Below are 15,548 nucleotides of genomic sequence, written 5' to 3'. Positions count from 1 at the left end.
CTTCAAAGGCTGCCGGAAAATGTAGTATCCTCTTAAGAATCCATTTCTTCCGCAACATCCCTCTCCTCCCCGAAGTAAATAGCACTCAACCAATAAAAGGAGATTCACCCGCCTCTTCGGCTTCCCGTTAGCCAATCGAAGCCCATTTTGCCTCCAGAGGCGGGGACGGTTGCTGGGGCTTAGCGTGGCGTCATTCGAGGTCAAAGGTAGAAGAGTTTAAAAAAAAAAAAGAGGCGGTGGTTGCTGGCGCTGCTGCTGCTTCCTGCCCGTGAGAAGGAGCTGGCCGTCTGGCCGCGCCCTAGTCAAGAATGGCGGTGGAAGCGGCGCTGGCAGCGGTCGGAGGGAGAGACGGGGCTGAGCAGGTCCTGAGCCGCTTCAATGAGCAGGTAGTGACAAGATTCCGCTGGTCCTCGCTCTGTTAGCGGCACCGCCCCCCTTTGTCAGCCGGTAGCCTTCGGGGCATCCTTCCCATCTTCCGCCCTCCAGGTGCTGGAGAAGCAACGCCCATAATTCCCGCTTGGATTAAGTCTGGCGCACTGGGGAGAATGGGAGTTGCAGTCCATGCATCCTTGCATGACGCTAGGATAGAGAAACCTCTGAGGGAGTCCCTACCTCTCCCGCCCTGGGCATCCTTCCTGAGCCCTTCACTAGGGTCTGGGCTGCCTAGAGCAAAGATGGACCCTCCCTTGCTGCTCTCGAGCGAAGCCGGTTCTTGCACACACCCCCCCGCCCCCACCCCGACACTCCAAAGCAAAGTGCACAATCTGGGTAATAGTGCATAAGATTGCCACCTCCTTACCTCTTCCATGCCATGCAATGCTGCGCCATAATTACCTTTGTCTAATGGAAAGCTGACCTTTTTTGTTCTGCCAAGCATGAGCATTCAGTTCTGCCTATCGTCCACACCAAGGATGTTTTTTCCCCCCCTAGGCTTAATCCATTTCTTGTATCTTTCCCAGTAATAATATTGTTTTCTCTTATTTTGAGCCAATGCTATTAAATTCTACCCATCATGCATTTCTGCCCAACATCCAGTACTGCCATGGTGATCACCATCACTATTGTAGGCTGTAATTTCTGCTATTTCAATATATTTTTCCAGAATATAATGCATAGATTCTCAAAAAATTTTCCCACTTCCTTTAGGTTCACGTTACTTCCTCTTCTGTGTGTGCATACGAAAATGCAAGCTTACGCAATGAATTCAACAAAGTCTGTACCAAAAATCCATGACACTATTAACCACAGTAAAGGGTTCTATAACAGTTAGAATTATAATTTTTCACTTTGTGTAAAAGTGACACTTCTGAGACAAAAAAAATTGCCAAACATTAAGTTCCATAAAAACAAGTAACTGATTTAATTTTTCTCCAGGATCATATTTTACACCTTTTCTCTTTCAGCTTTTCTCATTTTTAGGATTTGGGTTTTCTTTTTGTTTTTTTTTATAATTTGAAGAATGGAAAGCAAAATTCCTCATTTGCTTAGATATAGACCTATGTTTGTTTTTCTGTTATGAGTTGAGTAATTAAGTTCTTCTACTCCTTTGGGTACTCCTCTACACAAAATTACCTTTGGCAGCCCACCCCCACAGGTAGTTGCTTGGCTACTAAAAAGACAGCTCTAGCAACACTGCTAATCAATACTGTGTGATAGTATATTGTGAAGATAATTGAAATGTCTAGTTAAAGTAATTTGCTAGGCCCTGGTTGAAATATCTATTGCTTGATGGTGATCTCAAGAATTTTTCTAACTTGGGTCAAAACACATCCTGTAGTTTGTTAGAACATATTACTACTTGCATTATGTAGTCCCAGATGTTTGTATGCGGATTAAAATTTGAGATGCTTCTTGCTACGTATTTGATGCAATAACTCTTTCACTGCTGAATATTTTAATAGGCATATTCACTTCTAGCTTCCTTTTTGTTGCCATGGTTAATAGTCATGGTAACCTGTTGTCCATGAACTCATACTTTGTAAAATCCATCTTGGCACTGTCTTGATAAGGGCCTTTTGCTAATAGCTCTATTGTAATAATTCTGATAGAGCAATCCTGTATAAACCCCTCTGAGCTTGATGGGGTTTCATTCTAAGTACACATCCTTAGTATTGCACTGCCAAGAGTATTAAGGCTGGCATTTCAGAGGATGGTTTGTCAACTGGTTGGGGAAAAATCGCTAGCTGTGCAGTCCTAAGTGGGTTAGGGCTGCTCTGTCCAACATGATCTTTTGTAATTGTAAAAGAAATGTATTAAGCCTCAGTAACTGCCTCAGATTTCTATTTCTCCAATTAAACATAGGTATAGAAGGCAAATGAATTGCTAGCTAATCTGTATTCATGTTTAATTCAAAACTAACTCAATTTTGCTAAAGGTTCAGACATTGAATTAAAGTTTGTTTTAGCAAAATAAACTGCAAGTGTGTACGAAAAATGTATATTCACCATTTTTTTAAAAAAAATGACTTGCTTATCTCTTCAGAATAGGGCTACTTTCAAATTTGAGTCATCAGATGAAGAAAAAAGAAAGGTAAGCATGTTAATTCTGGACATCAAACTGTGGGTACATGAAAAAATATTATGATATATGAAGTTTGATTGAATAGTACCCATGTGATTGAAGCTGACAGCTTTTACATCAGCAATACAATTATGTTATTGTACTTGAAGGTATAGGGAAAAAAAACATTTTTCACACATGGCTATTGAATTGATAATACCAATAACCAACATTTCATTCCCAAAGAGGAATCAGGCATCCTAAACACATATGATCTCATGGTTCCGACAGATGAAATTCTTCAAAAGAACTTTGAGGCATTGTTTATCTTAAAGAATCTTTTATTCGAGAAACAAAGTATTGGTGCTACATAGTTAAAGCCAAAAACTGAATTCCTGTCTCCTGGGCACAAAGTAGCAAAGCACAATTTCCTCCTCATAAATCACATTCCCCAATTAGTTTGAAGGTAGGCTTTCTCCCCAGCTCTCCAGCCCACCAAATCTTTATCAACTCTGGGTGCAATAACCTTGGATTCCCATGGCTGAGTTATTATTGTTATGACTAACTGGACTCTCATCCACATTCCCCCTCGCAGCATCAACTAACTCTAAAAGCGAAAGAGAAAAGATGGCTACATTCCCATCTGTTGTCAAAGCAAGAACATCCGATGTTAGCAGCGTTGACATATGAGTTGTTTAATTTGGTTGTTTACTTCTCAAGCTTTTTTGTTTAGGTCATGCCTGGAGACTAAAAAACGTGTAGTTATTTAGTTTACTTTTTGTACAACATGCAAACTGGGTTATTGTTGGTGATTCAGGATGGTGACTGCAGGCTTATTCTGTACTGTACCTAGGGGATCCCAAGCCTACATTTTCTAGTAACTATAGTTTCATGATTTTTTACATTATATGCAAACTTGTCCCTTTTTGGAAAACACTTATATGTACATTGAGTTTCTCTGGTTGTGGGATCAGTACTGCAATCATAGAAAAAAGAAAAATGAAACAGACAAATGAAAATTGTATCCTTCAGAATGGTGTCTGCAGATGGTTGGTATTGAGAACAAGTGTTTTTTTTTACAAATTTTATTGATTTTCTAATATTTATTGTTGTTGTTGTTAGTTGCGAAGTCGTGTCTGACCCTATCGACAATGTTCCTCCAGGCCTTCCTGTCCTCTACCATCTTCTGGAGTCCGTTTAAGCTCACGCCTACTGCTTCAGTGACTCCATCCAGCCACCTCATTCTCTGTCGTCCCCTTCTTCTATTGCCCTCGATCTTTCCCAGCATTAGGCTCTTCTCCAGTGAGTCCTTCCTTCTCATTAGGTGGCCAAAGTATTTGAGTTTTAGCTTCAGGATCTGGCCTTCTAAAGAGCAGTCAGGGTTGATCTCCTCTAGGACTGACCGGTTTGATTGCCTTGCAGTCCAAGGGACTCGCAGGAGTCTTCTCCAGCACCATAGTTCAAAGGCTTCAATTCTTTGGCGCTCAGCCTTTCTTATGGTCCAGCTTTCACTGCCATACATTGCAACTGGGAAGACCATAGCCTTGACTATACGGATTTTTGTTGACAGGGTGATGTCTCTGCTTTTTAGTGTGCTGTCTAGATTTGCCATGGCTTTCCTCCCAAGGAGCAAGCGTCTTTTAATTTCTTGGCTACAGTCCCCATCTGCAGTAATCTTGGAGCCCAGGAAAATAAAATCTGTCACTACCTAATATTACATTCACATATTTGAAAAGCAACGTGATGGCTGGGTAGTAGTAATTCATTATATACAGATATCATTAGTACAGATTTCAAATTGCTACCATAAACATTTCCTCTCTTTTTCCCTTCATATATACTGTCTATTTGTAGGTTTAAAGACAAGTTTTATCCTATCAGTCACATAGAAAATAACTTTCTTACATATATCCATAGTTTTTAGTTTACACATATTCTAATTGTTTTAACATACAATCTTTTAGACAATCAATGACCTAATAGATTTTTCAATTTTAATTTCCACTAACAATTAGATTTAACGTTTGATATTTATCATTCCCAAGATTTTTAGTATACTCCCAATTCATCTATCACCATTCCTCACAAAATCTAATATTCAAAATACACATCCCATTTACTTAACTTCTCACCCTCTATGTCAACAAATTAAGGATACAATATGATATCCTTCCTTTTTGCTAATTTTCAGTTGTTGTTTTTTAAGTAGTAATCAAAATTTCTTTTTATTTCAATATTTAATACTTCCTCTCTTCCTCTTTGTATCTGCTATCTCTTGCTTAAACTGTTAATTTTCGTTTTTAACATTCCATATAGACCTATTTATTACTTTCAACAATAGTTTTTTAGCTTGTCTACATTATTCACCTTTACATGATCTTTATGTACAAATCAATATTCAAATTATCTATTAATATTTATACTGCTAAATTTTAATGACCAATTTTTTTCCTTTATCTCAGTTCATAACAATGTCTTGAGTTCAACATATACATCTTAGCTATTTAAGTACATTCTGTTTCAGATTTCAATAAGATGGTCGAAACTCCATTCTTCTTGAGTCTTATTCTGGCTTTTTTCCTTTGCGAAATCATCTTCCATGTCCTTGTTTTTGGGTCATCGAACCAATGTCCTTGTAATGTCACATATATTATTTGATGTTGGCAAAACCATCCTGTCACCATTTTTTTGAGATCTAGTAGGTCGTCTCTTTATTCTTCCATATCGACGTAGTTGTTCTGAATTGTTTGTCTTCACATCCAACTGTTCTTTTTCTAGATCCTCTAGTTCCTTCTAAGTTGTATAAGAAACCTTTTCCTTTTTCCAAGTTGTCAATGTCTTTTCTGGATTTTCAAATATTAATATTTGTTTAATAGTAGATTCTTCTGTCATCGTACTTGAATGTTTCATTTTTTCTATTGCATTTTGTATGGATGATTCTTTAGTTGTGGCCAAGGTTTGGGCTTTCATATCTGTCTTCTTGTCCTTCACGTAGCCTCTTAGTATTTCATTGGTTGTGGTAAGAATTTGGATTAGTGTTTTCAACATAGAGAGAATTTGTTGATCTTCATCCATAAATAATTTTTGTTCCTGGTCTTCTTCCGTATTGGTATTTTAAGCTAAAGGCTTTACCTTAAAAAATCCAAAAGAGAGATTTTTTTTTCTAGGTAGGGAACACAAAACCTTTCACAGCTGTTGTTTCAAAGTTCTCAAGGTTATGTATCTTATCTATTTCCCTGGGCAGTCAGCCAGGCCCCTTTTAAAGTTTCCCTTTGAGTCCCAAAGTTGTCTTAATCTTTTCAGGTTTTTTTCTTTTCATAAGAAAGAATCCAGATTTCCAAGAGAAGTAGACAATGAAAAATAGGAAATAATTTTTTTTCAATCCACATGCTTTGAGAAATAAGGTTCCAATTGGGATTCAGTTACTTTTTCAACATTTAAAATGCCCCTGGGTATTTAGTCTCCGCTCTTTCTGGAGGGAGGGCTGAAATCCCTTTTCCCTCACTGCAGGGGGGAAAATGCTTAGCAGCTTAAGGAGGTACAGAAAGTAAATAGGGTGTAAAAGAGGTAGATCTCACCCATAGCAGCTGTGTGACAAACTGGAAGTCTCGAGAACAAGTTTTACTATCCTCAATTTATGACCATAATTGAGCCCAAAATTTCTGTTGCTAAATGAGATATTTGTCAAGTGAGTTTTTCCCCATTTTACAACCCCTTCTTGCCACAGTTGTTAAGCGAATCACTGCAGTTGTTAAGTTAGTAACATGGTTATTAAGCAAATCTGGCTTCCCCATTAACTTTGCTTATCAGAAGGTCAAATAGGTCATCACATGACTCTGGGACACTGCAACCGTCACAAATATGAATCAGTTGCCAAGTGTCTAAATTTTAATCATGTGACTATGCAGATGCTGCAACAGTTGTAGGTGTGAAAAACTGTCATAAGTCACTTTTTCAGTGCCATTATAACTTTGAATGTCACTAAGTGAATGGATGTAAGTCAAGGACTGCCTGTAATATTTTCTTAGAATAAACAATATTAATCCAAATCGTCCTATTTTATTAGAAGTAGACAGTAGAAAAAAATGTAAAGGAATGTTTGTAATGTTTTTTATTGCATAACCTGTTAACATACCGTATTTTCCAGCGTATAAGACGACTTTTTAACCCATGAAAATCTTCTCAAAAGTTGGGGGGTCGTCTTATACGCCGGGTCGTCTTATACGCCGGAAAAAAAACAAATCAGTCGAGCGTCCCCGTGCTTGCAAAGCCGGGCCACCCCGCGCAACCGAGCTATCTCCGGTGCGGCTCCGGGACACTGCTGGGTGGGAGCGTCGGGCGGCTCTCCCCACGCGAAGGCGGCGCTGCCCGTCGGCTCTTGTCCGTCGCAGAGGAGGCGAAGGCCTGACTGGCCCCGCTGGCCCTCCCGCTGCTCCCGCGCTTCTGCCGGCCCCCGAGGCGCAGCGTTTCCCGGGCGGCAGGCAGCTCTGGAGGGCAGCCGCCACCCTGCCACGGCCGGCGCCCCTCCTGTTTCCCCCCCCAGGCCTTGAACTTTCATTCGGCGCAGGGCGGGGCAGCTCCGCCCGCAGCCTCTTTTTCATGTGCCGCTTCCCTCTCACCGTCGGCCGAGGCGCGCTCGGCCCGGGCTCCCGGTCCCTCTTCCCGGCCGGCTTCCCACCCTACCCCTCATGGAGCTGGACTGGGCGTGCAGCCTCTCGGTGTGGCTGCTTTTCCTGGGCAGCCTGGCGGTGCGGCTCCTGCGCTCGGACCTGTTGCTGAGCCGGCGGCTGCTGCTGCGCGTGCGGCTGCTGGCCGTCCTGCAGGCGCTGGGCTGTCCTGCCGCTGCCCGAGGGGAGGGCCTCGCGCCCGCCGGACTCACCTGTCACCAGCACCGCTCTCCCCCCCGCGGGAATGCGCTTCCACCGGGCGGTGCTGGCCGAGACGAGCCAGCAGGCAGCCGCCGTGAGCGCGGCGCTGAGGGGCAGCGGCAGGACGGCCCAGCGCCTGCAGGATGGCCAGCAACCCCATGCGCAGCAGCAGCCGCCGGCTCAGCAACAGGTCCGAGCAGCCACACCGAGAGGCTGCACGCCCAGTCCAGCTCCATGAGGGGCAGGGCGGGAAGCCGGCCGGGAAGAGCGCGCCTCGGCCGACGGTGAGAGGGAAGCGGCACATGAAAAAGGCGCTGCCCGTCGGCTCTTGGCAGCGGCAGGATGGCCTGGCCCAGTGCCTGCAGGATGGCCAGCAGCCCTACACACAGCAGCAGCCGCCGGCTCAGCAACAGGTCCGAGCGCAGAAGCCGCACCGCCAGGCTGCCCAGGAAAAGCAGCCACACCGAGAGGCTGCACGCCCAGTCCAGCTCCATGAGGGGCAGGGCGGGAAGCCGGCCGGGAAGAGGGACCGGGAGCCCGGGCCGAGCGCGCCTCGGCCGACAGTGAGAGGCGGCGAGCGGAGCTGCCCCACCCTGCGCCCAATGGGAGAAGTTCAAGGTTTGGGGGGGGAAGCAGGAAGGGCGCCGGCCGTGGTGGGGTGGCAGCTGCCCTCCGGCGCTGCCTGCCGCCCGGGAAACGCTGTGCCTCGGGGGCCGGCAGAAGCGCGGGAGCAGCGGGAGGGCCGGCGGGGCCAGTCGGGCCTTCGCCTCCTCTGCGACGGACAGGGAGGGCAGGGCATGTAAGTATTTTCAGGCGTATAAGACAAAAAACCTTGAAAAACTTCTTAAAAGTAGGGGGTCGTCTTATACGCCGGGTCGTCTTATACGCCGGAAAATACGGTAATCAAAGCCTTCTGGAAGGTATTTGGGATTAAAATTCTTAAATTGGTTATTTAGCATTTCAGAAAAAGCCTACTATCTAGGTTTTGGTGAATCTAGGAAATAAATATTGGGAAATTGATGAGAGCCCCAATTCCAAAAGACATCAAGCTGTTGGATCAGAAGAACAAAAGGAAACAAAATTTATGGTTCCTTTGAGAGTATCATAGTGTACTTAAGAAGATGGAAATTATAGGCAAGTCTCTGAATAGTGCAGCTATAAAAACTCAGCAAAAGTGTTGCATATAAAGGAGTTGCTTTCTGCATTGCTAGCATCTAATTAATGTTTCATAAATCTGAGACCTTTTGCTGTTCCCAGGAGTTAGCATTTTTCACATAAATCCTAAGCTTCCCTCAAACTTGGATTTCTTTTAACTGTAAAAAGTACATATATATGTAGTAGGACTGATACTTGTGATTTTTGCAGAAAAGAAGGCTGCTGGAAAAATAAATTCTTAAAATAGGAACAGAGTATAAACACATGGTATGAGGCTGCATGCATTCTCTAGAAACTGGGGAACAGATCCAAAAAGCATATATTTGCAGATAAGCAAATTGTAACTGGTTAATTAGCCAGTTCCTGGTTTCTTTCCTCTTTATTTTTGCTGTTCTCACCTGGGTCTCATTTGAGGAAGTATATTTCTTATTAAACCCAAATGACCAGCATGTATTTTAAAACTTCACCAGAGGAATGTTTATGATCAAAAACATTAAACATTATACTGTAATATTTTTAGTATTATCCAAAGGTAGAAAATCCATCCTTCTTGGTTGTTTTAACTAAATACAAATCCTCTTGGTGTGTTTTAATTTTATATGTAGTTTGTACAAAGAAGCAGTCTTTGGGCAGCAGTTACCATCCATGTTCTCTGTCAAGCAGTCATGTTAATCTGTTGGAGCAAAAGTCACAAATCATCCTGGTGTCCTTTAAAAGCTAATTCATTTATTACACCAGAAAGTTTCATATGCCAGACAGCCCACTTCTTAAGATTCATCAAATCTTGTGGCTTTCTCTAGACCAGGCATGTCAAACTTGCGACGTATCGTGACTTTTTCCCCATTGCCAGCAATGGGGTGGGCGCAGTTTCAGTATGATGCATCCAGCCTGCGGGCCGGCAGTTTGACATGCCTGCTCTAGACAGTGGCAAATTACAGTGATCAAAGATCAGACCCTTTGCTATTTCTCGTCTGATTATATTCTGATCATACCATTCTAAGATAAGCCTTCCCCCAAGCTGGTGTCCTCCAGATATTTAGATTAAACCGTCTCAGATATTTGCATCCAGGTTTGGAAACACCATGTTAGACAGTATGGTTAGGCTCAATGTGGAGAATGAATTTGGGCATTGTATTTTGTAAATTATGATTTATAGCTTAGCACAGTTTATCAGCCTAGCAAATTAACATACAGTGGTTTATCTGGGTAGGATGCTTTTTTCTTTTCTTTTTTTTTTGCTTTTCCCATTCCTTGCCTACCTGAACTCAGTTAAAATTGTGGTTGCTAATGTCAAGGACACTAACAGCAAGGATTAGGTAAGGTCTTGTAGCTTCACTTTGTTCTGTGCCATGTAGAATCAATAGTGGGAATGATGTTGACTTTCTACAGTCTGAGTTGAGTTATAAAGAAGCTGGAAAGGGGAGATCAGCTAATTATTTAATTTATTTGTAGAGTTCTTATGTACTTCATTATAACATAACTTCCTAGTTAAAAGCTACAAGCCTCTATTGAGTTCAATAAATTTAAAAACATTTGATGAGCCTCCTACTGAGGAGTTAATCAAAATCAATTGAGAATTTAGGATTGGGATGTTCCTGGGACAAAAAAACCCCTCACCATAATGAACTACAAAATCTTAAAGCCAATCGAGCATGACACAATGACAATTATTTGTGTAGGAGGCAAGGAACATCATGTACTTGGCAAACAAATCTTGGTGAATCCAAAACACTGTGGACTGCCTGGGGTCTTATATTTTGTTTTCCAGTTATTAGACCCTTTTTGCAATAATTGCTTGTTTCTAAAGAAGAGACACACCAAACTGTGGAAGGAGTTTACTGCAGATCAGTTTTATTTTATTTTAGTTTCATTTACATAGTTTTGATAGTAATAGCTGCCAAATTCAGCTAGATTGTTGTTATTCTGTTATTTCTAAACTAAATCTCTGACAGTTACATACAGTATATAATACAGTGTTTCTATTTGGTTGACAGTGATTATTCCCAGCACATGCTTGCACAAAGGTAGCAAAAACAACACCCAAAAAGCACAAGAGTGAAATGGATCATAGTTTGGATATAAGCCTTCTTGATTCGAGCAGAAATCCATAGGGATGAACTGCCTATAGATATTACTGGAGAAATACAAGTTTTTAACTGAGATGTGAGAGTTTTCATCTCATGAAACACCAAATGGAGCTGAGAAATGGAGAACAGCCTAAAAACTGAATATAAACATTCTGATTCTGGAACATACTTTCTATTCTTTTAGTCATTGTCTTTGTAATAACAGTATTATGTTCAAAATAAACAAGATTTTATATCTGGTTACGGATGGGAGTTGGGTTTTTTTTAGTGATACTTTCAAGACTTATTAATAACTTTCTAGCAATAAACCAGGTAGAGGACACAAGAAACAAACATTATGAAGATCATTAAAACTTTGTGATTATGGATTTGTATATTCCAGAGGAAATAATATTTGATTTTCCATCTTCTTTATTTAGCAACTATGTGAAGGAATATTGCAACTATTAAGCAAAGATATAAACACATCCTATAGAGTCACTTGCCTAGAAGCTCTTCGCATTCTCTCAAGAGACAAGAAAGTCTTAGTTCCTGTAATGACAAAGACCAACATGCAAACCTTGATGAAGCTAGCAAAACTGGATACTTTGGAAGATCATTTGGAGGATGTGACTGATTTTCCCGTCATAGTGGAAGCTTTAAAATGCCTTTGCAACATTGTTTTTAATAGCCCGGCTGCCCAGAAACTCAGTTTAGAACTGAACTTGGCAGCTATGCTTTGCAATCTTCTGAGAAAGTGCAAGGACCAGCAATTTGTGGAAGACATTAAATGCTTTGATCTACGACTCCTCTTCCTCCTTTCCCTCTTGCACACAGATATCAGATCCCAGTTGCGTAATGACCTCCAGGGTTTGCCCCTGTTGACTCAGGCCTTGGAAAGTGCGTTTAGCATAACGTGGACAGATAAATACATCACAGCTGAAGACCAAGAAATGTCACCATTGTCTCTTCAAGAAACAGATTGTGCCATTGAAGCATTGAAAGCTCTCTTTAACGTCACTCTTGACAGCTGGAATGTACACAGTGAGGTAAGGCTTGAATTGAGATCATTCCGATTATATTTATTTCTGTTTGTAGATTTCTGTGCTGATGTTTATGGATGCAGCTATGTACAGCCCAAAGATGCAGGCAGGCCACAGACAGTAAGTTTATCCAGAACAAACCACAGGTAGTCCTTGACTTACAACAGTTTATTTAGTGACCATTCAAAGTTACAATGGCACTGAAAAAAGTGACTTATGACGATTTTTTACACTTACGACCACTGCAGCATCCCTGTGGTCATGTGATCAAGATTTGGATACTTGGCAATTGGTTCATATTTATGACAGTTGCAATGTCCTGGAGTCATGTGAACAGCTTTTGCGATCTTCAGTTATTCATTTTGCAATTATTCACTTAACTGCGGCTAGAAAGGTTGTAAAATGGAACAAAACTCACTCAACAAATGTCTCAAGAACATAAATTTTTGGCTCAATTGTTGTTTTTTTACAAATTTTGTTGAATATACAATTAAAAACAAAAGTGGACACGTTACAACTTCCCTGGCTTCAACATTACTATTAGTATTACCTTATATAAAGAAATAAATGAAAAGAAAAAAGTTACATTGTGCATATAACATCTATGAGTTTTCTAGTGAACAGTCTTTCATTCATCTACGTTGTGATTAAGTATCTTTCAATTCTATCCTGTAAAAATTTTCTAAACTATCAACTAATCAGTCAGTATTCATTCCAGCATTCCTCCTTAACTCTAGCCATTTGTACACATTGTTCCAAATTTCATAATAGTCCGTTTCGGTTTTGTTTTTGATCTCTAATGTTAACCTATCCATTTCAGCGCAGGATAGGAGTTTGCTTATTAATTCTTCTTCGGTAAAGGTTTCTTTCCTTTTCCATTTTTGAGCGTAAGCCAATCTTGCTGCAGTCAAAAATGTGCAGTACTAAGTATAAAGATCCTTTGCTGAATTTATTGTTAATAATCCCTAGTAGGAAGGTTTTGGGTTTTGGTAGATTAGATTTTATGCTCTGGAACACTTTCGAGGATTCACTAGGTACTCACGGCACCAGGTTAGTTGTGAAGGTGTCCCACTAATTCACCGCTATTTCTGTCCAGCTGACAGCTGTCATTTCTTCGCGGCCGCCATGTTGGGCCATCTCCTTCTCCCGGCCGACTTCTCTGAGGCTTTCCTGCTTTTTACAATTTGGGCTGCCATCCAGAATCGTTCAGCTGGGTGCCTCCTTCCCATCTCCCTCTGAGAGATCTGGGGCTTTAAAAAAAACAACTGGGCACAGAGAAATGGCTGTGGAATCGGCGCGCTCATTCAGAGCAGCGTCTCAACACAGCCATTCAGTTTGCCAGCTGGCTCCGCCTCCCAATTTCTGGCTCAATTGTTGTCGTAAGTTGAGGACTACCTGTATGTATGGATAAAATACTCAGTTGCTTTTTCATTCCCAAATGGCAGCAATTTAGTTCTGTTTCAAAACATTATCTCAACTAGTGATGGAAAAACCAAAGGATATATTTACTCTCTATTTCACTGGCTTGCAAATAGCATAGCCAAAAAGTACCAAACTACTAATGGAAAGAATAGCTCTTTCCTTTACTTGTTTATAAATATTTCTGATAGGTATTCCCATAGGTCCTAGTTAAATATGTGCATTTATTTCACTGTGTACATGCAAAAACCAAATTAATTAGAACATCAAATTGTTGCAAAGTTAATTCATGTCAAATTTATATATAACAAAGAAACCTTACATTAATAGATAGATTGAGGCAAAGATCAGTAGATTAGCATTTCAGAGAAATATATTGTAGTGTGACATGAAGAAAAATAATACTTAAGCTAATAATTCTGATTCCAGAAATTACATACTTCCAATAAACTATTTGAATGCTAAATTTTATTGCGTGTATTTTGACAACATTCTGCCATCATTGATGCCCCAAAGAGAAAAGTCAAAAGCCTACATAAGGAGAATGCAAGTTAAAACTATGATCTGGAACTGTCTGTGTATTGATAAATTACCGTTTCCATCATTACCTTCATTCCTTATATTGATTGAGATTGCTGGATGTTGAAGTAAAGTATGTCTGAAAATCAGTAGGTTGTCAGCTCTCACTGTTCACATTATAGGAGAGGAAAAAATTAATTGGAAAGTAGGGAGTGGAAATTTATGAATATCAATCCAATGTCTGTCATTTAGTGGTGCAATTTTTTAAAAAATTAAAGTAACAGACATTCTGTATTTTGAACATCAGTTTTGGGTAATATAACAAATAGATTCCTTAAAACAGAGCTATCTTATTCTAATAGTAGACTAAACATCTCACTATATTTTTAGAAAACACCTTGCAATTTAACTAAATACATACAGTTGTATGCAAGAGGTTAGGCATCTCTGGTTAAATTGTACATTTCAGGGAAACCCTAAGTACTGATACAGCCTCATCTTACTTCAAAATTAAACATTACCTCTTTCTGCAAATTTGAATGTGAGTCATTTATAGGTTCAAAATAAGACAATAGTGAATATGATATATGCAGAAGTCTCTTATAAATTTTTAATTGCAAGAATAAAAATAATACAGATGGAACTTAGAGAAAGAGAACAGAATAGAAAGAATTAAAAAGTGCAAGAAAAAAGTAAAAGAAAAGGCAATGTATTAAGGAAAAAGAAAAATGTATAAAGAGGTGACTTGCAGTATTCCTCTCATAAGTAAAAATAAAAAGTTGTTTAATGGTATAAGGTTAAACAGATACTGTATCTCTTCATCTGATATTCCATCTCTTATATATAAATAAATCCATAAAACATCAACTTTTCAAGTCGGACATCAGCAAAAAGTCCATAAAGAGTTACCAGAACATTGCCAAAAAAAGTCTTATTTTAACTTTGATCAAATAAACAAACTTTATATTCTTTCTATTTATGTATAACAATCTTAATCTTTAATTCAATGAAACATTTGTAGGATTTTATTTCTCTTCAAAAGTGCTTTTTCAAGAGGCAACTGGACTTTCTTGTTTTTCTTTGAACATGTTTCATTCTCATCCAAGAAGCTTCTTCAGAGCTGAACAAGCTTCTTGGATGAGAAACGAAACGTCTTCAAAGAAAAATAAGAAAGTTCAGTTGCCTCTTGAAAAAGCTACCTTTGAGACAACCATGACCTGGATAGACTTTTATTTTTCTTCAGTTTTTCTTTGTCACAGTGCACAGATTCCATCAAGGCTTTAACAAACCTCTTTTGCACATATAAGGAAACATTTTGCTGGTCATTCTTTCAGTTTATCATTTGTATTTCCTTTTTAATTTTTAAAACTTCAGACAGTTACTTTTATATAGTGTCATTTTTTGGGTAAAGTGTCATTTTCCAAATCATTGTCTTGCCCTGTCATTTATAGTTCTACATTCTTTCATTTATCTTGTCATATAAAATTTGTTCCACATTCTTTCATTAACATTCTGTAGACATAGTCTATCCATAGAAGCAGACATCATTGTTGACGATGTTGATATTGTAGTTAATTTCTGGCTCCATTCTTCAATGTTCTTTTTTGTTATAACATTTTATAAATTCCAATATGAACATCAGACTTGTATTTTTTTTCTTCGGCTTACAATCTTTAATCCTTCTAGCGCCCAGTTTCTAAAATCATCATTTATCTTTTGTTGTGATTTGTATTTGTCAAGATAGGCAAAATTGTTTCCTAAAGTTTTTGTTTTTTATAGTTAATTCCAAAATCTCATAGTAAAAGTCAATATTCCAAATTTCTCTGGACTCTTATAACATTTTAGATCAAAATCTTACTTAACTTTTTGCAGTACATTTCAAACTCTTCTTATTTATTTATTTATTTATTTATTTTATTGGATTTATATATCGCCCTTTCCCGAAGGACTCAGGGCGGTTTACAGGGTATTTAAAACAA

General features: G+C 39.7%; 1 protein-coding gene across 2 annotated transcripts in view; it reads left to right on the top strand.

Annotated features, from left to right (window-relative positions):
- Nucleotides 1–224: 224 nt before the first annotated feature.
- RIC8B (RIC8 guanine nucleotide exchange factor B) overlaps nt 225–15,548 on the top strand; it is a 44,180-nt gene continuing 28,856 nt past the window's right edge. The window contains exons 1-3 of one of the 2 annotated variants that reach the window (XM_081331719.1): nt 225–386; nt 2,482–2,529; nt 11,029–11,637. In XM_081331719.1, the coding sequence (XP_081187845.1) occupies nt 309–386; nt 2,482–2,529; nt 11,029–11,637 (735 nt within the window). In that variant the 5' untranslated portion in view covers nt 225–308. The remainder of the gene's footprint in view (nt 387–2,481; nt 2,530–11,028; nt 11,638–15,548) is intronic. The other variant, XM_081331720.1, reaches the window with a different exon arrangement.

The sequence above is a fragment of the Vipera berus genome, assembly GCF_964194415.1.
Source record: "Vipera berus genome assembly, chromosome: 6".
NCBI lineage: Eukaryota > Metazoa > Chordata > Lepidosauria > Squamata > Viperidae > Vipera > Vipera berus.
This window is presented reverse-complemented; position numbering and strand designations above follow the sequence as displayed.